This window comes from Sciurus carolinensis, chromosome 9, assembly GCF_902686445.1.
Source record: "Sciurus carolinensis chromosome 9, mSciCar1.2, whole genome shotgun sequence".
In the NCBI taxonomy this organism is placed as follows: domain Eukaryota; kingdom Metazoa; phylum Chordata; class Mammalia; order Rodentia; family Sciuridae; genus Sciurus; species Sciurus carolinensis.
Window position 1 is genome coordinate 96088567 of NC_062221.1, and position 21475 is coordinate 96110041.

Genomic DNA, 21475 nt, shown 5'->3' on the forward strand with positions numbered 1-21475 from the left:
ATGCTTGTGAATTGTGTGGTTAAAGGTGGTAATGATTACTGGAAACTAAATAAAAAATTATTTCCTGATTTTGCTTTAATATAAGCTATTTAAAATGGGAGTGAAAACGAGTAGAGAAACAACTGCACCTTTACTTGAAAAGTAATTTGGACGTGTAGAGTTTTATTTCAGGCAGACAAAAATTTGACTCTCATTTAGGAGTGACATACTCTTTATGAACACTTCTCCTTAAGGGCAAATCAGGCAAAAATCCTGGGCAAGGTCTCAGCACCAAGACAGGTGACCACTGTTTCAGTGCTAAAGTGTGAGGTTGGCACTCTAAGGTTATGTGCTTTTTCAGTTTGAAAGACGGAGCAAAGAATGGCCACAGAGAATATACCAGTCCTGGTGCCTTTTGCCTAACAAAGCTGAGGTCCCTCCATGGAGCCAGTTAAAAATATTTAAATACTCATGGGATGTTTCTGTTATAAAAGCTTCAATATAGAAATTTGAAGGCTTATTTACACACAGCAGCAGCTTAATAGGAAGGCTTTTTAAATATATTTTCAGATGTTGCTAAAATTATTCATCTTTTTGCAGAAGTATGTTTATTTTCCTGTGCTTTGCAATCACACAGGTGTCCCGTAGGATATTAATAGCTAATACAGGTGACAGCATCACCAACATCCTATAATGGGCTATCAGGAATAGCATTCATGTTTGGTAGATAGGAAAGAAAATATAGACTTCAGGAAACTTGCTTACCACAACTGGAATCCATCAGGAATAAAACCTTTCCCAGAAATCATATTTTCTTCATAGGAACACTGAGAAACTGGCAACAATATTTTGAGCTTTTGCACGCTGAAAGAACGTCAGCCTTGGTGCCTGAGGAAAAGTTCATTCTGCACAGCAGTCCAGTAGAGCGGACACAGTAGCTTCCTTTCCACATGCATACGTCAGTGAGGGAGGTGAGGTTCCTTTGCTCCTTCTAGGGATGGTGTTGATTCTCACAGTATTTCAATGTCCCATTTCTGTGTTTCTTCTCCCTCCAGGGGCTGATTTACAATGACATGAGTCTTGTCACAATAGTTTCCTCCTGAAATAGAAATTCCGAAAGAAAAGATTATTTGTTCACACAGGTGCTTAGCCGTTTCACAATTTTCTCAAGCTTTTGTTCAGCCCACTGCTTAAGTAGATGAGTATGTCATTTACATAGTGGTCTGAAGTGGAAAACAGAGGTTGAACAGGCACAGCCATTATTCACCTCAAATTGGACCATATTATGACTCACACTAAAAAATTAAGAGGCATAATACATGATTGTAGAAGCAGTGTGCCCTAACAATGCCATGCTTCAGAGCAAAATGCTCTGAGAGAACTCTGGCTGGATGTCAGGTACTGTGTTTTTGTTTCCACATCAACAGAAGCTGTGACTAAAGCCAATTAAAGCAATAGCCATGAGAAATATGGCCAAGACCTTGCTGAATTAAAAAACAAGGTTAACTGATATCTACCTAAATTTTAACTGAAGACTAAAGGACCATGGTGACTCAGGACAAGAAATTAGAGATGTTTCTTTCCAAGAAACAGGTGACATGATTCATGAAGCTTCAATTGAGAACAGTTCCCAGGGTTTACAAAAATTACAGTTGCAAATGAAAATTTTACGACTAAAGAACAAAAACCTTTTTAAGACTTAGGGCTTTCCTTGCTTGATCCATATAGTGTATTTGTTTGTAAAACAGCTTAACTTTGTTTTTAAGCATAATTAAAGTGAATTAACATTTCTCTCATATATCAGGAGATCCTTTATCAGGAAGGAAGAGGTTTAGAACTTAAGCTGATATCCAGGGACATGAACATTGCATATTATCAAAGGCCCACCTTTAACATCAAGGACAAGTTGATCACTGAGATAAGAACTGATGGTTCCATTTTTATTCAGTCTCCACTTTTGTCTGAACTGTCCATGTTCAGTCCATAGGGCTACCTTAGCTCCAGGTGTGTCCCGGCCACCAATCACATCAAGACACGTATCACTGGCCTAGAAGCATTAAGAAATAGAATGACAGTACCACATTATATTTGCTAACATAAATTGAATAGGGCCCCTTTGCTTTCAGGTGAAGAAATCATAGACATTAAGTAGCCTTGTCTTAACTAAAAAGAATACTCTGTATAATTTGAGTAAACATTTTAAGTCTTCTTTATGACTAGAGGGAAGAGTCAGTATAGAAACTGAAACAGAGGTCCTGTACTTATTTTTAAGAGGGTATGCACATCTGATAACAGATGTTCAGTAAAGTTTTATTAACTTGGAATTAAATGTTAAGTTCCTGTTAGCTTAAAATGTATTATGTTGAGCTCACTTTTCTTCTAAAAACACTGAATGATATGAAGATAATCCAGACAATAATTACTTTTAGATATTTTTAAATTTTTGAAGCATGAGAAGTGTATAAGTCATTGGTGATACAACAAACCATGGTTTTAATGGTTTTTTAACCTAATGTTCTGTCCTCCAAAGTGTCAATAATGGAGGTCACAGAATAAACAAACCTGAATTTCATTTTCTAAACTTCCTCCAATAACAGCTGCTTCTACTACCACTTCATTATATATTTTGAAAACAAAGGGGTTTTAACATGTTTGGATTCACACAGCTGATTTTTATCTCACAAAAGCACATTGTGTATTTTTGATCCAATGACTTATATCATTGGATTAAAACATCATTCAGGCCTATCTATAGTATGTGATAACCATGGTTTTTACCAAACCTGAATTTTATAGATCAAAAATTCTTAGTTCATTTTACTTATATGCTTTAGTAGTATACATAGTGTTTTTATGGTCACATAGTGAACTGTCTCTAGGAAGCTGCACTGTTTCATTTATGCCAGTTAATTTGACAAGATTCTAGTTTCCAAAGCCAAACACCAAAAAGTAGGGTACTGTATCAGTGGGATGTTTACCTTGGATTTAAAAAGTCCTCGACAGTAATACCAGATCTGAGTATTCTTTCCACTGTAGGGAGAGATGCACACAGACATTGCCCTTGTGTCAGCTAAATTTCCAGTGACTGTTAGATATTCATCCTGGGCTCGGTTCTTTATCCTGATGTACACTGCAGGCTGTGATGGGAGAAAAAGCCATTTAGAAACAACTTTTCCAAGCTGGAAGTCAATCCTTCCAAAGAAGGAAAACTGGGAGGCAAAGTGAGAAGTGATTAGACATTGTGTGTCACTTTCACTCTTATTTCGTTTAGCTAGTATGTATAAATTAATATTTTCTATTGATAGATCCTGAGACTATTGGGCACAAAAATGAAGTTGTACAATCTGTTATACTTTCTGGAAAAAAGGGTAAAAGGTAATGTTTTTATTCACTAAAACTGTCTGTGTGGCAAGAGGTGGGGCAGTGAAGAATTCAGGACTTGATGGACTGCTGAGAAAGGTAGGGGAGTAGGAAAACAGGCAAGATACTACCTACAAGGATCTTATAACAACCCAGGAAAGACAACTACAGTAATCAGACATTCTGTCCTCAAGCTGTGATTAAATGCCAAATGACTACTGTGGTAGGTCTTAAAAAGCCCAGGTTAGCTGAGGAACTAGTAGCTCTGGTAATCTCTATTTACATAGGACCTTTATATGTCTTTGAAGGAAGAGACCATGTATGTTTAATCGCTACTTTGATATTTAAAAACTGCACTGCAAAGGAAGTTTTAAAAAATATTAAATCTGGGAATTACTACTAAGAATAATAACTAGCATTTATGAACCTTCAGTATCTTGTGAAGCAGTGTGCTTTCTGTGCCATTATGCTATTTGTAAGAATTAAGGGTAAGAATTAATTACATTTGTAAGGGTTGCAACCAGTACAACTCTTTCTGAAAGTATGATTATTGGCCTAAGTTTTACAAATAGGGTGAACACAGATGTGGACCTAGATGTGTCTGTACCAAAACCCTTTCTGTTAACCAGAATGCTCCAAGGCCTATGCAGAAATGCAGTAATTACTCTTAAGACAAATGGAGTAAGACTAATTTTAAGGGTAGCAGGGTAAAGAAGATGAAAGAGCAGGGCACATGACTGAATCTCATGAGAAACCATTCTTTCTGGGCCACGATTTAGGCCTCCAGCCTCAATATAAAATATAGGATGTCAACATTCTCTCCTGTGGTCAAGTGTTGGTATCCCAGTTAGAACTTTGGCTAAGTAATAATAAATGGTTTAGTAGTTAGTAAGAGAGCACTTTCACTCTGAGAAATTTAAGTGCTAGGTAAGTGCAACATGGTATTATGGTAAGACCACCAGTGACTATTCTGTTTTGGAAACTTTTGATACATCAACATTAAGCCAGTTGAATTTTGGTAAATTGCTATCATGTTTAGCATTCCTCAAAAAATAAATATTCTGAGCACTTAAATTAGCAAATATAAGGATAAATTATCCGGTCATTTAAAGCAAGTGAACATGACCTCTGCTCAGCAAAGCATTTCAAATGTTTTGGACCACTACTTGTACATTCATGCTGCAGCCAGAATGTACTTAAATTTTTATAATTCAGCCTGGTCTCCCAGTGCAGCTATTATTAATTCTAGAAGCTTTAGTATATCTTTATTACAGTTTCATTACCTTGTCCATGTAAGAAAACAGGTATGACCTTCACAGATGACAGAATTCCAATTACTTTAGGACTAAGCATCACAGTTTAATCAATTAAATCAAGCAAGGTACTAATTACCCTTATTAACACATGTGTAGTCTGACTCCTCTGTAATTATACTTAAAAACACTGATATGCATTATAAGTACCTTAGTGACTTCCTAATTCCCAACCTCAAAGAGGATCACATTTTAATTATTCCTGAGTTTCTAATATGAACTACAGCCATACAAATATCCTTACAAAAAAGTTAAATATAGTCCCCAAATTACTACTTTTAGAGACCCAGAATCCTTTTGCTTGGTTTTAAAGCTGTGACCTAAATAAATAGTAGGAAAAATATTAAAGTTTTTTGAAATTAAATGTTTAATCAGAACTTGATCAGATAGTTCCTAAAGTACAATGCAAGAGGATTACTCTTATTGTCAAATAACTTCCTTGTAGAATCAGAGGCTATTGCTTTAATTATTCTTTATCTCAGGACCCTGAGGAATCAACCACCTTCCCCAGCATGAAAGTACTATTCAAATATGAGGAAAACATTGTGTTAGAACTTGCCTACTAACATGTTAAAAACAGGATTCACATGATTATGCAGTTGGTAAAAGTAAACAATTTCCACATCTACCTTGCTTTTTTTTTTTTTTTTTTTGGGTGCTGGGAATCGAACCCAGGGCCTTGTGCTTGCAAGGCAAGCACTCTACCGACTGAGCTATCTCCCCAGCCCTACCTTGCTTTTTCCTTTGGCTTCCCAGTGAGATTAGCCATCGTTGGTTATACCAGGAAAGCCACTAGTGTTTCACTAACCCTCAGAAAGGCATCTATGGCTTGCTCCAGGACAGAGCAGACAATAACTTAGAAATGAATGTTTTATCATAGCAATGTGAACCAGATGTGTGAGGCTCTTTGTGTTATTTAATCCTCACAATGAGATGTAAGCAGTGTGATCACTGTTTCATCAAGAAATGGAGTGATTCATCAAAGTCACACTGCTTACAAATGGCAGAGCTAGGAGTTGAACCAAGAGAACCCAAGAGCAGTGGAAACAGGCACGGTGCGTATGAAGTGAATGACAAGAGAAGAAAACCTGGGTTAACTCTTCTACTTAACATTGTGTCAGATCCTCACTTGAGGGGCTGCCTCAGCACTTTGGACTATCCAGTAGCACTGCAAATGCTGATCTTACTGGAGGAAAGTAAGAGTATGGTTGCTTAAGAACACTAATTTTAGGTTGGGGGATGTAGCTCAGTGGTAGAGAGCCTCTGGATTCAATCCCCAGCACCCGAACAGAAAGAAAAAAAAAAAAAAGAACACTAATTTTAGAACATCATAGATTTGGGGTCAAATTTTGGTTCTGACATGTGGATTACTAGTCTTCTCTGAGCCTTATTTTGCCATGTAGAAAATGGGGGCAACTGAACTGTTGTCAGAATCAATTGAATAAATGTTTCTAAGAGATTAGAGAGTTGATGGCACATCTACTCACCATCACACCCCTGACAGCCTCACTTGGGTTTTCCACCTTCCCTGAGACTTCCCCACCAGACCTCCACTTATTGATACTTCTCTGATCAAGGTACTACATGTGGCTTTTGGTGATCATACACTGTCATACATGTTATTGCTTTGAGTTGGGCATGTTTTACCCAACAAAAGTGTAAAAGTAAATTATAAACATGTAAACTGTACCAAGGCAGAAATCATGTTATATATAATGGAAGATATAAGGATGTCTTATAACATGACTTTTAACATTCATTAATCCATGTATTCAGTTGTTTTGTCTACTGAATAAACAGCCCTTAAGCTCTGTATACAAGGTGCTATACATAGTGACAGGCACTGAGATGGAGAAATAAGCAAAATACACGTAACCACTGCCCTGACTGGGTTTCCAGTAGAATGGTAAGAGCCCAATCCAGCAGTACCTGTGGGGTCATAAATGACATACAGTGCCCTGCAAAGACGGAACCAGGCCTTTTAGGGTTCTCATTTAGACTGGGAGAGAGGTGGGGTGACATCTGTGAGGACCTGACACACTGAATTCAGAGGGGTGATTAAGAGTTGGCCAAGCAAAAAAATGAACATTCTACACAAAGAGCACAGCCTTGTTACAGATTGAGTGGGAGAACATTCCGCACCCTGGTGCATGTGGCACAGCTGTGAGTGAGGAGGAGATCCCTGAGAACTGAGGTTGGGGAAGCAGGAGGGAGTCAGATCACAAAGGCCATACTGAAAGGCAAAGATTATATCCTAAGTGCAGTGGGAAGCTTTTGAACAGGAGACTGACAAGCAGTAGGTGTGCAATAAATACTATTTTAATTAAACTGCCAGGATCCAACCTGAGTGTTATGTAAGTAGGAAAAGAATCCAAATACTAAGAAAGTAAAACTAATATAGTAACAAAGTTCATTCTTGTGTCCATTGTTTGCTACTGAGCTTACATCTTATTTTTCTATGAAAAGTGAACATGGCCAATAAAACTTTTGTCTTTTTTTCCTTATGAAAGAAAATTTTATTGGAATTAATGCTTACATGGAATTCCTTTAAAAACAAAATTACAAATAATTTTAAAAAATAGAAAATCTGAATAGAACTGTGGCAATTAAGTAAAATGAATTTATAATTTATGGACTTCAATCAAAGAAAATTTAATGACTGAATGCTTCACTAGTGAATTTTTTATTAAATACTTAAAGGGAGAAATAATACCAATCTCACACAAAGTCTTTCAAAAATCTAAGTTAGAGGGAATATTTTTCAACTAATTTTAAGATGCTGTATTACCCTAACACCAAAACTAGGTAGACATTACAAGAAAACAAAACGAGAAACCTACAGATCAATATCCCTCAAATAATTTATTTGTTTTTAAAACTTTCAAAAATAAAATTCACTTTGGACCTTAAATAAAATTTTATGAATTGGATAGAATCTATAAAATTTTTGCATACTAATTCATTCTCTCTTGCATGTAAACTAAGTACTTAAGATGCTGTGTTCATGACATGTCTGGCAGAAAATCAAGCTATTTTGGATCTTATGTTTCTTTGCACTTTACCTGCTTCATAGGACGGAGGGAACCAATGGTTTTCCATCTACTGAATGCTGTCCAATTTGGAATCTCAATAGGATCAAGTAGAATTTGTCTTCCCAGGAAGTTGGATCCTTCATAAGCTATCCAACTACAAGAAAGCAGGAAAGAAAGTGGGGAACTACAAAACAAAAAAAGCTATCAAACATCTATTATTATTATCAAAAAATCTGCTATAATTCATGTAAGTTCATTTTTTTTTTTTTTTTTTTGATGTTGGGGCTTGAATCCAGGGCCTTGTGCATGCGAGGCAAGCACTCTACCAACTGAGCTATATCCCCAGCCCCCATGAGTTCATTCTTCACAACTTCTAGGTTTGTAGATTATATAAAAAAAAAAAAAAAAATAGAATCGTATGTTTTTATTTCCTATCCAAACAAACAAACAAAAAAACAGGCAGTCTAGGAGAAAGTCCACTAAACTGGAAGCTGATCTGGTTTCCAATTATGCTGGGCTCCTTACTTCCAAAATGAATAGGAGGGTTTCTCCAGCTCTGAAATTCTGTATTCCTTTGATAACGCCAACACTTTTATCACAGCATTAACATCCAAAGACAGACCATAACCTCCCACCACTAGAAAAAACACTCTCCCATCTTTTGGTCATTCTCTCATGGTGGCTTCTCTGAAACCTCTCCAGACGTATCTTTTTCCACAATTTCAGAGACCACCAAGGACTACTTACAATTATCCACAGATGTCTCCCTTCTCGACCTTATGCTTCAAGGATATCTCTTTTGCAAATCCTCCTCAGTAAGACAGTGTGTGACTGCCTTGCTGGATTTGGATATGGACCTGGAGTTAAGTGGGTCTGTCCTTCCTCAACCAAAGGATGTAGGAGATGAGGTGCACAGCACCAGCAGCAGGAAAGACAGTCTGCTGATTTGAGAGGCTAGTTCTCAGGAACAGGTTCATCCAGGTTCAGGGCTTTGATGAGTATCTCCAAAGAAGGTCACATGCTAAAAGTTTGGTCCCCAGGGTGGCCTGTTGGAACTTTTAGGAGGTGGAGTCTAATGGGAGGTCCTTAGGTCACTGGGGATGTGCCCTCAAAGGGGACTGTGGGGCTCTGGGCCCTCTACTCTTCCTACTTTTGGGATCATGATATAAGTGATTTTGCTCCATGTTCTGCTCCAACAAGGATTTGCATATCATATGTGCCTCACTGGAGGCCCAGAGAAATAGGGTTGCTGATTTTGGGCTAGAACTTCAGAACCATAAGCCAAACTAAATTTTTTTCTGAATTAATTGTCTCAGGTATTTCTTTCAGTATAGTGATGGAAAGCTGACTAATACAGGATTGCCACTATGGCATTGTTGTCAATCCTTCAATTTCCAGGTGAAAAAGTTTTTAACTTAGAAGGGGCCGTACTCTTTAGGGACATGTGCCTTGGTTAGTGCAGGAAGAGGCATCAATTTGTGTATCAAGTGTGGGCAGAAGGAAGGAACTGAGGAAAGCCTGATCTATTAAAACAATGAAAGCTTGGGTGGAGGTTACTGACTTAACACTGAACATTATTAGGAAAAAGTCCATCCTGTTCCCACAACTGGGATCAGACCTGACTAGATTATGGACAGATGAACAAGATGCATGAACATTCTTCAAACTCTTCTTATCTATACAAATCTAAACCACCATGCTAGGGGGCAAAGTCAAGTTAGCATGACCAGAGAGAGGCTTAACCACCTCTCCACCGCACAGATTCTTTAAATGGGCAGAATACTTTCAGTTATAAAATCTAAGCAAGATTTTAAGTAACTGTAACTAATTATATCTTGATCTTAATGAATTCCACAGGTGGAAAGGCTGTGTGGGATGATGCATTAAAACATGGCCCTCATTACCACCCTAGATCACAGATATGACATAACATGGGGGTTAAAAAAAAGAAGTTGACACTGAGGGTAGGTGGCTCTGTGCATTAAATGGTATCCTATAAGTCATTTTTAGCCTAGGAAAACCTTTAGCCAGCCTTCACTATTTTTATATACCAATTCTCTTATAGAGAATCTGGAATAATAGGTAGATTACAAGTCAAAGAGAATAGATAAGAATGTCAAGGTAAAACACCACAGTTTTCCAGAAAAAGAGTAAAAATATAATGTGAGAAAATTCAGTGGTGAATTAAATATCAATTTCGTTTAGGAACATAAAAAAATGTATAAAAATGGTATGAAAGTTCTATATGGTAGTAATGTAAAATTCAGTTCAAATGTACTTTGTTAATTGGTAAATGATATTGTGGAATCTTTTGCTTGGATACAGTAAATCAACTCATTTTAATAGACACTAAACCATGCAAAATGCTCTACAGAAGAAAATTAAAACTGTTATACATGTGACTAATATAAAAGCCATTTACTGTAATAGTTGGCTTAATTTTCAGTTCATATTCTTGGCTGTCTTGTTGACTATCCCTGGATATTTAAACAGAGTTGATTATAATACAATTTAAAGGCCATAAGGAATAAAAATGGCCATTTTTATATTAGCCATCAAGGGCTGTATGTTTTTCAGTTGACTTCTGGTGTGAAAATATTAGCAGTGCAGATCAGAGGCAGGCTTATATGCCACACTCTTCAGAAATGGCCTGAGAAGCAGATTTTCCTGGAAGCCGAGGGAGCTTCAACTTCAGGGCTATTCACTTGCAGACTTCTCACAATTTTTGTTTTAAATATGCAAGTTCATACCTAATTTCTGTAATAATAATTTTTAGTTTCTTTTCCTAAAGGCAGCTTCCCAAATTATAAAAGTGCAGGCCTTATCATCTTGGATCCACCCTGACTAATAACCTAAGTGAACTAAAACACTGGTAGGCGGGGGCTAGGTCAACTGGTGGGTTCCACATGTGTTATGGTCTGGCTATAAGAGGTGTCCTCCCAAAGCTCCTGTTAATGCAGGAATATTCAGAGGTAAAATGATTGAATTACGAGAGCTGTAACCTAATCAGTATACCCTCATTTGAACAGATGGATGGTAGCTATAGCAGCTGGGACATGGCAGGAGGAGGCATGCCCTGGAAGAGCTGTTCCTCCGGTGGACCCTCCTTCATCTCTCTGCTTCCAGAACCCACTATGAGCTGAGCAGGTTTCCTCTGCTGGGCCCTTCTTCCATGATGTGTTGCCTCACCTTCAGTTCAGAGCAATGGAGTCAGCTGTCTAAGGGCTGAGAACTCTGAAACTCAACCCCAGATAAACTTTTCCTCTTCTAAGTTGTTCTTTTTGTGTATTTTGGTCACAGCAATGAAAAAGCTAACTGAAACAACATGTAAATGAGTAACCTGGAGGGACCTACTCTAGAATAAACATGCTGTCAAGTCAAAACATAATGAAACAATCTTAGTCTTGCAAACAGTCACTTGCATGATGCAGGCAATGATATTCACAGTGAAAGTTGTTAGTGAAATTTCTCCTGAGAAGAAAGTGAGTTCAATCAGGGAAAATCATCTGATCCACCTGCTCCATGACACATGCTCTGACAAGAGGGCACCCCTTCTCTCCCAACAGGCTCTTCCCCAGACCACTGCAAGCTACTACTACTTATGGGACACAGCAGTCTTCTCTTATTTAAACAGAAACTACTATTACTACATTAAGAAATAAAAGGAGAAAGAATATCATCAGACCAAAACAGCACCAGAGAAAAACCAGCCATGAACACTGTCCTAAAACAGTGACCTAATCAGACCAAGTTCTTTTCTCATACTTACAGTCCACTTTTTACCCACACAGACTGGGTATAGAAGTGCAGGTCCTTGTTCAAAACAGAGTTCACAGCCTCTTCAAGATGTAACTCTCTTCCCTCACAATGTTCCAGAGCAAAAAGGCTGATGGAGGGTTCTTCAAAAATCTAACAGCCCAAAAAAGAGAGAGCATTATCATATGGAATAGCCACACCTCAGTAACACCCCGACCTGAAGGCAGGGTACCTTGCATCCATCATATTCCCAAATGGATGGAATTTACTGCTCTACCCTCTAAAGACAGTACAGTTAAGACCACACTGAAGAGATTAGCTTCTATTATAATTTTTATTCACTATTATAAATTAAAGTTGAAGTTGTTAGTAATCTTCCTAACTCAAAAAATGGACACGATTAAATGTTAAACCTAGTTCCAAATTACATATTAAGGTCTTGTGGTAGTATAACATGGATGGACCACACAATACTGTTGATGCCAATACTTTTAGGTGGCAACAGAATAAATGTTGAATGGAATGGCAGCTTCATTTCCCAAAATACCACAGAAGCAGTCACTCAGAATGGAGGACTTTATGGTCCTCTGCTGTTACATTCTTAGGAGGGAGATAAAAGGTAATCAATTTAAAAAATAGCTAGAAGGCACAGGAACAGAGGAGATTTCTCCATTATAATTAAGTATTCCCTCAACTCATCATCTCAGACAATAACAGAATCAATACTGTTCCTTTTCCTTCATTAGTATACGCAAGTCACCATCCCAAGAAACTTTGAAGGGAGGAGAAATAAAACAAGGCATCATCCTTGATTTGGGGGCATTACTGCCTAGCAGCTAAATTTGAGATTTACAGACATCATTAATGTAATCCAGGGTCACACACACACACACACACACACACACACACACACACCCTAAGAGTAATCATTAGAAATCTAGATTATTTTCAGCAGAAGGGAGAAAGTATCAAGGAAGCTTTATGGATGTGGTGGTATGTGAGCTCAGTTTGGAAGGAATTTGGAAGGCTGAGAGAGAAGAGAGGGAAGGCACTCTGCAAAGCAAGGGAGACCGAAATGCATGGATATGTTAGATGAGCCACGAGCAGAACCATTTAGTTAGAATACTGAGTCTGACAGGAAATAGTGTGAGGTACTTACACTGTGTTATTGTGTATTGTGTTGCCTGCCTCCCCCATACAGCAACGGAGCAGGTGCAGATTGCTGCCAGGGAAAGTCCTCGAAGGCTTTTGAACGGACTGAAGTATCTTTAACTTGGTAAATGAGAAGCAGTACACTAGCAGAGGGACTATGGTTGGGTCAAATAACATTAAATAAACCCTCAAAAAACAACTGAAACTTACAAGTGACCTGAAGATATACTTGCAACTGGAGCAAAATGAATTATGAAAGTATTACTCTTTGCAGCGTTGTTTGGGCTATCGAAGGATGGGGAACCATTTTAATGCCCATAATTGAATAAATTATGGTAATTCACAGAGGAATCCTACATAGCTGCAAAAAGGAATCAGGATCTTGTTAGGGAATGATAACCAAGATATGTTCTTCAAAGACAAAGTGAGGAACAGTGTAAAATAGCATAGTTTATATGCTAAAGTTTTGTAGTAAAGGAAAACTTATGCACACACACACATACACACATATATATATATATACTTGTATATACATCGAAATATTTCTAAAAAGTACAAAACCAATATCTGTGGCCACCTACTGGGAGGACAGCAACGGGGAAGACAAAGGGCACAAGTGGAAAGAGTGGGAGCACGGTTTTTCACTGAATGTCTTTTGGTACTTTTTGATTTTTGAATCATGGGAATATATTATTTATTTCAAGGTTTAATTTGTCAATTTTTATGCATATGTTTGCATTGTCTGTGTGTGTGTCTGTGGGTTTTTCTTAAAATGGTCCTTGGGAAACTTATCTGGCACCAATATAAATGAAGAAAAGAGTAGGGAATCCTGTTACAGCTCCAGGAGACTGCTGAATATTGGAGGCCGAAGAAAAAGAGAACTGGACCTGAAATGCAGACCTGCAATGGGGGACAGAAGGAAGGTTAGGAAGAAGGAAGACCCCCCACCCGCTGAATGACAGAGCAGACTTGCAAAGAAATGCAAGGAGTCGGTGAAGAAAAAGAGGTGGAATGCTGTGGCTGGGAGCATGGTGGTGTATTCTGTCCTTTATGAGAAAATTAGGAGCAAAAACTTACCTAGGAGCTAAAAATTTATGTTTAGACCTGGAGGTCTCCATGGTAAGGTAAGAGGCAGGCTAAGCTTAACAGAGATGTCCAACATACACTGGACCCTTTGGTGTGGAGTTCAGCGGGGAAACGACCAGGCGTAGAGGGAAGTTCAGAAACTCTCAAGAAGCTGGATAATGACTGAAGTTCTGGGTGTGAGAATGGAAACAGGACAGAATTGTGCTGACAGACACAGCTGGGTGGTGAGGGAAGGTGGCTAAACAAAGGACCCAGAAAAGGGGAGCCCAAAGAGAGCCCTTTACATTACATCAGTAAAGGGGAAAGAAAGTAATAGGGAAGAATGGTCCCACAACACACCACCTCCAGCAATGCCGGGAAAGGGAGTGACTGCAGTAAAGCTGTCTGGGTTTGGCAATCGAGGAGGATGGCGACCTTTATGAGATCTGTCTCAGTGGTGTGTCAGTACTGAGGGTGAAACGGGCTGTTGGGACTGAGGAGCGAATGGTGAGAAATCGCAGACAAGGTGTACAGACTATTTTTAGAAGAAATTTGATAGAGAAGGGGAAAAGGGTAGTGACCTAAGAACATGCTCAGCGGTACAGTGGAAAGTCACAATGAATCGAAAGGAAGGAAGGTTCCAGAGAAGGAATGAGAAGTCCAATTCACTGCTTCCCTTCCATTCAGAACCACTTGCTGGAACTGGTCAATAAGGGAAAGAATCACACTGGAAGGGATGAACTAGACTCCCTCTGAAATAAAAGTCAAGACAGGAAAAGGAAAAAGATGTTGAGATATTTCCACTGAAAATAGGAAAATGTGATTTTCTCTTGACCTTACGTGGCTAAGGCTGCTTTCTGACCAGAGGTCTTAAGCACTGTCCACTACAACTTTCTGTAGTCACAGAAATGGTGTGTATCTGTACTTCCCACTATGGCTGCCACTGGTCATGTGTGAGTATGAGTGCTCAAAAGAGGGCTCATGGGACCAAGGGACTCAATTCATGTCATTTAACTTAAATTTAAAAATCCACATACAAGTAGTGCCAAGGTTCTAGATAGTGCACTAGAGACGGGGTGACACTGGAAAAGAATATGACAATCGCTGTGCAGCGAGACAGTAAGCCCGGGGTGAAAAAGCTGCCCGGAGCACTGCTCTTTCGCTCAGTAACCATTACTGATTGGGCAGGAACAGAAGCTCATTACTGTCACTGAGACACTGAGCGATCACAGGGGAGATTAGGCACCCTCCTGCTACCTGTGAAACAAAAATGGAAGTATCCCAACAGCTCACAGAATACACTGAAGGTGACTGAAAATGAGGAGACAATCAAATCCACAGGTAAGCCCCTGACTTACTGCTGGATGGTTTTCAACATCCTCATTCTCAGGCTTTTTATAAAGCATTTCAGCTGACCTCTGTGCACACATCTACCTGTGGTGACTCTTGGTGTGACCCCTGCCTGTCCAGGTGCCTTGCCTTTCTTCCCTTCCTCCAAAAAGCTCTAAAACTATTTTTTTCCTAATTCACTTGACAACAAAACTTGACCTGAATAAATAGAAGGCTGTTTATAATATTTATCCAATCTGTGTAGCTATGCATTTAGTTATGTGGTTCTTGCCAGAACTGTGCTGAGGGTGTTTTCTTATATACCTCATTCCTGTGTAATATTTGAACAGTTCCAAATCTCAAAATACATTCAGACTGGTAGAACTGTCTTCACTCATTTAATCCTTACAATTTACCTTTAGTATAGCTACTAATGTTAACCAGCTTTGCAGATGAAGCATCAAGACGTGGGTCTCACAGTGAGTGAAAGAGCTGGTGTTTGAATCTGGGCACAATGGCCCCATGCTACTATCCTGAAATGTTCTAAGTACCAATAATTTTATAATGCAGAATATTTCCAATTGGCAGGTGTGATGCTACACTAAGCTGGTAAATATCTGGAATACTTTTTTTTTTTTTTTTTTTTTTTTTTTACCTTCACCTCCCCACTGGCTGAACAAATGTGTCTACCATCTCAATTTGAAGCTCTGAGACCCTGGTACAAGTCCTCGGCTAGAAAGGACTACATTTATATGAACACATCTTCAATATAACTAGATAAAAATTTTAAATCCAAGTAACTACTAAGACTTAAACTAAGACTTGTACTTTAGCAAGTATAGTTCTTTGGGTTTCAAATCACTATTTGTATGGGAAAGGTGTTGACAATCCCCCAGAATTATGTTAAATGGTTAAGCTCTAAATTTAATATTTTTATTTAACAAATATTTTACAGTCAACAATTTTATTTCATCCCAATTTTTAGATGAACCAAGGCTAAAATACCAAGTGCAACGGTACTGAATTAAAGGAAATTAACCCATAATGTATACCTTGAATATTGTTCAATTCCAAAGAATTACCAAACTGTGCTGCCAAAAAGTTATTTAAAATGATACTAATTTAATAGAAGGTTCAAAAATCTCCAAGACTCCAATCTTGACTTGTCAAGGTTGGTTATATTTAAACAATGTCCTATAAATGCCTATAGGCCATCAAAAATCTTAAGTGTTGCACAAAAATATGAATTAACCATTGTCTGTGAGCTGTTACAATATTATTAAGCACTTATGTGCTACAGGTTTCATATGCACTGGCTCATTTAATTCCATTTTAGAAACATGCCCAGCAGGGTCACTCAGGTAATGATTATTAATGGTGGAGGTAGGACTTGACTCAAAGGCTGTCAGACACCAAAGCAAACTCTTCACAAGGAACTATAATCCTTCTTACAGAGTCTTTCATTTGGTTCAGAAAATCAGTTTCAAAATAGAGCTATCTTTCTTAACTAGCTTTTATTCTTTTTAAAAAATACTGTAATATATTTCAAAAATATTAAGTAGCACAGTTATGACCATGTTCTCAAGATCCAGAAGTATTACATCTTACTTTTACTTCATTTGTATCAGTATTTATTTTTAATTGACAAATAATATATACCTATTTATGGTGTACACTGTGATAATTCAATAGATATATATGAGGTACAATGAGCAAATCAGGGTTATTAGTATTTCCATCTCCTTAAACATTTATTACTTGTGTTGGGAGCCACTGAATGAACTCCTCTCTCTTCTAGTTCTTGGTCAAATAGACAATAAATCATTGTAAACCAAAAATATATAAAATTTTTGTATTAAATTTTTTTTTTTTTTTTTTTTTTTTGGTACCAGGGATTGAACCCAGACTCGCTTAACCACCAAGCCATGTCCCCAGCCCTTTTCTGTATTTTATTTAGAGATAGGGTCCTGCTGAGTTGTGTAGGGCCTTCCTATGTTGCTGAGGCTGGCTCTGAACTTGTGATTCTCCCATCTCAGCCTCCCCAGCCGCTGTGGTACAGGTGTGTGCCGCTGCACCCAGCTTATATCAAAATTTTAAATGAAACACACAAAGAATAGTAAAATATAAGTGCCCTCTTTGCACCACAATCCAACTACAGTGTTTGAAGGTGATTAAAGTGAAATAAAACCGTAAAGGTGGGGCCCTAAACCAATAGTATTGTGGCTTTAGAAGAGGAGGAGGCGAGTCCTGAGGTAGGAAGCTTAGTTCCACTCCCCAGGTGATTCTATATGCTGCCTTGGAGCTCTGCAGGGTCCCCACCAGCAAGGACAACTTAACATATGTGTCTGTATCTTGTGCTTCCTGTCCTTCAGAAGAACCATAAGCCAATAAACTTTTTTTTTATATAAATTACCAAGTCTGAGGTGTTCAGTTATAGGAACAGAAAATGAATTAGGACAAGTAGCAACAGGAAACTACTATGCTTTTTCTTACTGACCAATGCTTTTTGTGTTTAAAGAAATCGATCCTACTTCAAGATCATTAGGATGGTTTCCTGTATTTTCCTCTAAGTTATAAAGTTTGCTTTCAATATTTAGGTTGTGTTTAAGAGTACAATAATGTTCTATTGTTTTTCCCATGTAAAGAATCAATTGTACCAACACCATTTATTTAACAGTTCATAATAGCTATATTGTAAGGCAATTTGTGTCATCATCCACATTTTATTATTATGTAGGTCAGTTTCTATGCTACCTACCCTATTCCACTGTTTCACAGGTCTTCTCTTGCTCTGGTATCCAATACCTTAATTATTACTGTTGCATAATGACTATGCATTTGGTAGGATAAGTAATCCTACCTGTTATTCCTGAAAATTATTTTGGGGATTTTGGACCCATTCTTTTCCAAATTAATTTTAGGATAAGGTTGTCATGCTTTATCCACCCCCATCACCAAAATAGACAAAAAGTTGTAAACACTTTGGCAATGGATTAATTTGGGGGAAACCATAACTTTGCAATTATTGACTCTTTTCTTGTAAAAAAATAATCTCACTCCATCTTTTATGTCCTTGTGATACAGCTTTTAAAATTTGCTTCAGAAAGGACTTATTGTCTTGTATTAGGTTTATTCCTATGTACCCTATAGTTTAACTGCTACTTTTCTTAAATCTAGCTACTGTAAGTATGCACGTTAACCCTAATAATTTATTTGGAGATGCTCTTGACAGTTTTGTTTCTTCCTCTATACTTTTCTTTTTGTTTTTTGTTTTAATCTTATGAAACCGTCCAGGACTACAGAGTACTGTTGAATACAGGCAGTGATAGCAGAAATCTTTGTCTTCTCCCTGAATTTAAAGGAACTGCTTCAACTATCTCCTTAGCAGCAGGATGTTCACTGTGGGTTTATGTTGGTCTTCATGTTCACAATGCATAAAACAGTACTTTTGACAATATATGGGTTCAGTTTAGTTTAATGTCAACCAAATTCTTCTATTCTTTATAAACTCATAGGATCCTTTTGCTCTAGGGCTGGATTTTAAAGTCTTCCTCTATTTGTGGCTCTGTCTTTTATTCAGTACTCTTGCAGAGAATGAATCACTCTTATTAACTCTTATTATACCTCTTAAGATCATTTATATCATCACAGTCATAATTTCATATGCAGGTTTTCTACAGTCTCTTGTTATGTTTTTTTTGGCTCTGTCTGCTTATAGCTGCCAAGACAGGATTATTACTTCAAAGAAGGTCAAATCTTCATGCCAAACCACCATAGAGACATCAGAGAAGCAATGTGCAGATGATTGCTCCCATGGAAACACAATAAAAGTAGGTTACCCAACACAGTATTGGGCCAATATTTATTATGTCTTACATTGTAGTTTGAAGCATTCACCTCCTCCTTGGATCAATCAACAGTTGCTCAGGTTTCCTACTCTCATTTATATTTGTACCCATTATTCTTTTAATATCCAGTTTGACTTTAAAGCATTTCACTAATAGCTGGCAGCTGCAAATTGTTTAAAAAAAAAAAAAAACAACAATAGTTTTTCCATCTTCCTTCAACTTCCAAAGCTACCTACCAGCAGAACATTTTTAGGAGGTAAGATCCAAGTTCATGACAAGTTCAAAGTACAGCCTCTCTCATGGAAAGAACTGAAGTAGAAGAACAAACTTTATATAAGTACTGCATGCATATTTTTAGGCATGAATGAATTAGCTTATTTAGTGTACTTATGACATAATGGTTTCTTGATATCTTTATGTGCTAAGCAGTGGTGACCAGAGGATGACAGAATTTAAAGCTCCAAATAAATATAGATCTTGCCCTCAATGACTTTATAGGTTCTGTAGTTGTGATAAAAGGTAGAAAGTGAAAAGCATCTTGAGATGCACTGAAAGAATATTCAGGGCAGATAACTATCACTTCAGGAAACAAGGATCCTGAAAGGTCCTTTAAGTTAGATCTTTCTTCTTCTAAAAAATATTTTTGTAGTTGTAGATGGGCCTTTATTTATTTATATGTGATGCTAAGAATCGAATCCAGGGCTTCACATGTGGCGAGGCAAGCACTCTACCACTGAGCTTCAACCCCAGTCCTAAGTTAGATCTTAAAGCATTAAAATAGGGGAAAGAAAAAGTATGTTTTATGTTTCCACATAACCAACAAAAAATAGAGATAGTTGAAGCGAGGCATTGGGAGGTAGCGTTGTGAATAGGAAACATGAAGGAGAATGAGTAATAATATTGGAAAAAGTAGGCTGGACCTGACCTCAGAGTCCAGACTTTATCAGAAGGTTACATTCCTAAAGCTGCAAACTGAAAGAACTGAAGAAGAAAGGGCCCAAAGGAATAAAATTAGTGAAGTGACCATAACAATAGTTTGGGACAGAATAAAGCTCTGAGCTTAAGATAATGGAAAGGAGATGAAAGGGAGATGTTAAGGCATAATATAGACATACACATCCCTCCATCTCTATCCAATGCTTAGCTACTAATTGTGTGTTAGAAATCATAAAGAAGGTAGAATCAAAGATGAATACTAGTTTTTTGAGCAGATGATGGAGTACGTAATAGCACTGTATTTCAACAGAAATAGGGAATAAAAGATGAATACATTTAAAAGGGAAAATGGGATACTGCTAGAACCTGTTGAGAAAGACCCACTTGGAATCTAGCAATGGGGCTCAGGGAATAGCAGACTTCCTGCTCACTCTATAGATCTGGAAATCATGTGAATTGACAGAGGGACAGAGGTGAGAACTGAAGTTATGATAACAGAAATTTCTAGGTGCAGGAAAGAAAGGGCCAAGAATGGATCTTTGGACACTTCTATACTGAGGGTCCAGGAAGAAGAAAACATCTGAATTTGATGACAATGAGTTCACTACACTATGTAATTCTCCTTTAATTTTCTATTAAGTAGTTAGCACAAAATTTGGTACATGATAGTGCTTAATATTTTAGGTTGAATAAATAGATATGAAATGCATATTCAGTATTATTGTCACTGTGCAACATTCATAATATGTACATAAAGAATTCAGCCACTTGATATATTTTTCTTCTGTCAAAGAAATGTAGAAAACCTTTCAACTTCCTTTTCCTCAGTTACTAATCAGTTCTGTTTTTCTTTCCTGGAACCTAATTTTCACCTTTGGCCTTTTGTCATCATGTTGCTCTTTTACACACAGTATGATTAATGCTAAATATAGAAGGCTTTGGTTTCAGACCCAACAAAACACGTACGCTTCAGGAGACCTAATATTCAATCCCTTTCATCTTAAAAGATCTTCTTGTAACTGCTATTAAGCACAGTTAGTTATCAAAACAAGGCTGGTTGAAAACCTTAACGAGAAATAAACCAGTAGAAACCCACTCCCCAATGGTTTGAAATTCATACTTAGTTGTATAATCCTTGGCATAATTTCCCAGTAATATAATCATTTCTTACAAAGATCCTGATGAAAACCTTGATGGTTCACTTTCAACACTAGGCCACTTCATTTGGTGTTATTTTTCTCATATGCTTACATAGATTCATCAAATTTCTCAATATAAAATTAACTGATGATCTTATAATTCTAAATGAATTCTGACGGGATTATGGACCATATTCTGAGGTAGAGTCCTCTGGTTGTCTACCATACACTTCATCTGACAGCCTCCAAACCACCCTGGAGCTTTCACTAAAAATTAATCTCAACGATCTTTTTCTTTTTCTTTTTTAAAGCAAGATAGCACTCTTACAAAGGCAGAAAGAATATACAACAATTATTAAAATTTCATCATCTCTGATTTCCTCTAAAACCTGGTAATAGAAAACATGTCTATGAATTTAATACATCTATGGTAGATTGCATTATTCTTTGAATCTCTTTACTGTCAACTTCCCTACTGCCCAGGGAGTAGGGTAGAAGAGTTTGCTCCCCTGTCCCCATTGATATCAGGGCTTGGTCTTATGACTTTGCTTTGAGAACATAATGCA

At 37.6% G+C, this 21475-nt stretch overlaps 1 protein-coding gene across 1 annotated transcript in view; it reads right to left on the reverse strand.

Moving 5' to 3' along the window:
* Positions 1-149: 149 nt before the first annotated feature.
* The window catches only part of Crybg3 (crystallin beta-gamma domain containing 3), a 101201-nt gene continuing 79875 nt past the window's right edge, over positions 150-21475 (reverse strand). The window contains 5 exon segments of the mRNA XM_047564213.1: positions 150-1078; positions 1867-2026; positions 2958-3116; positions 7715-7838; positions 11454-11593. Coding sequence (XP_047420169.1) covers positions 990-1078; positions 1867-2026; positions 2958-3116; positions 7715-7838; positions 11454-11593 — 672 coding nt within the window. The 3' untranslated portion in view covers positions 150-989.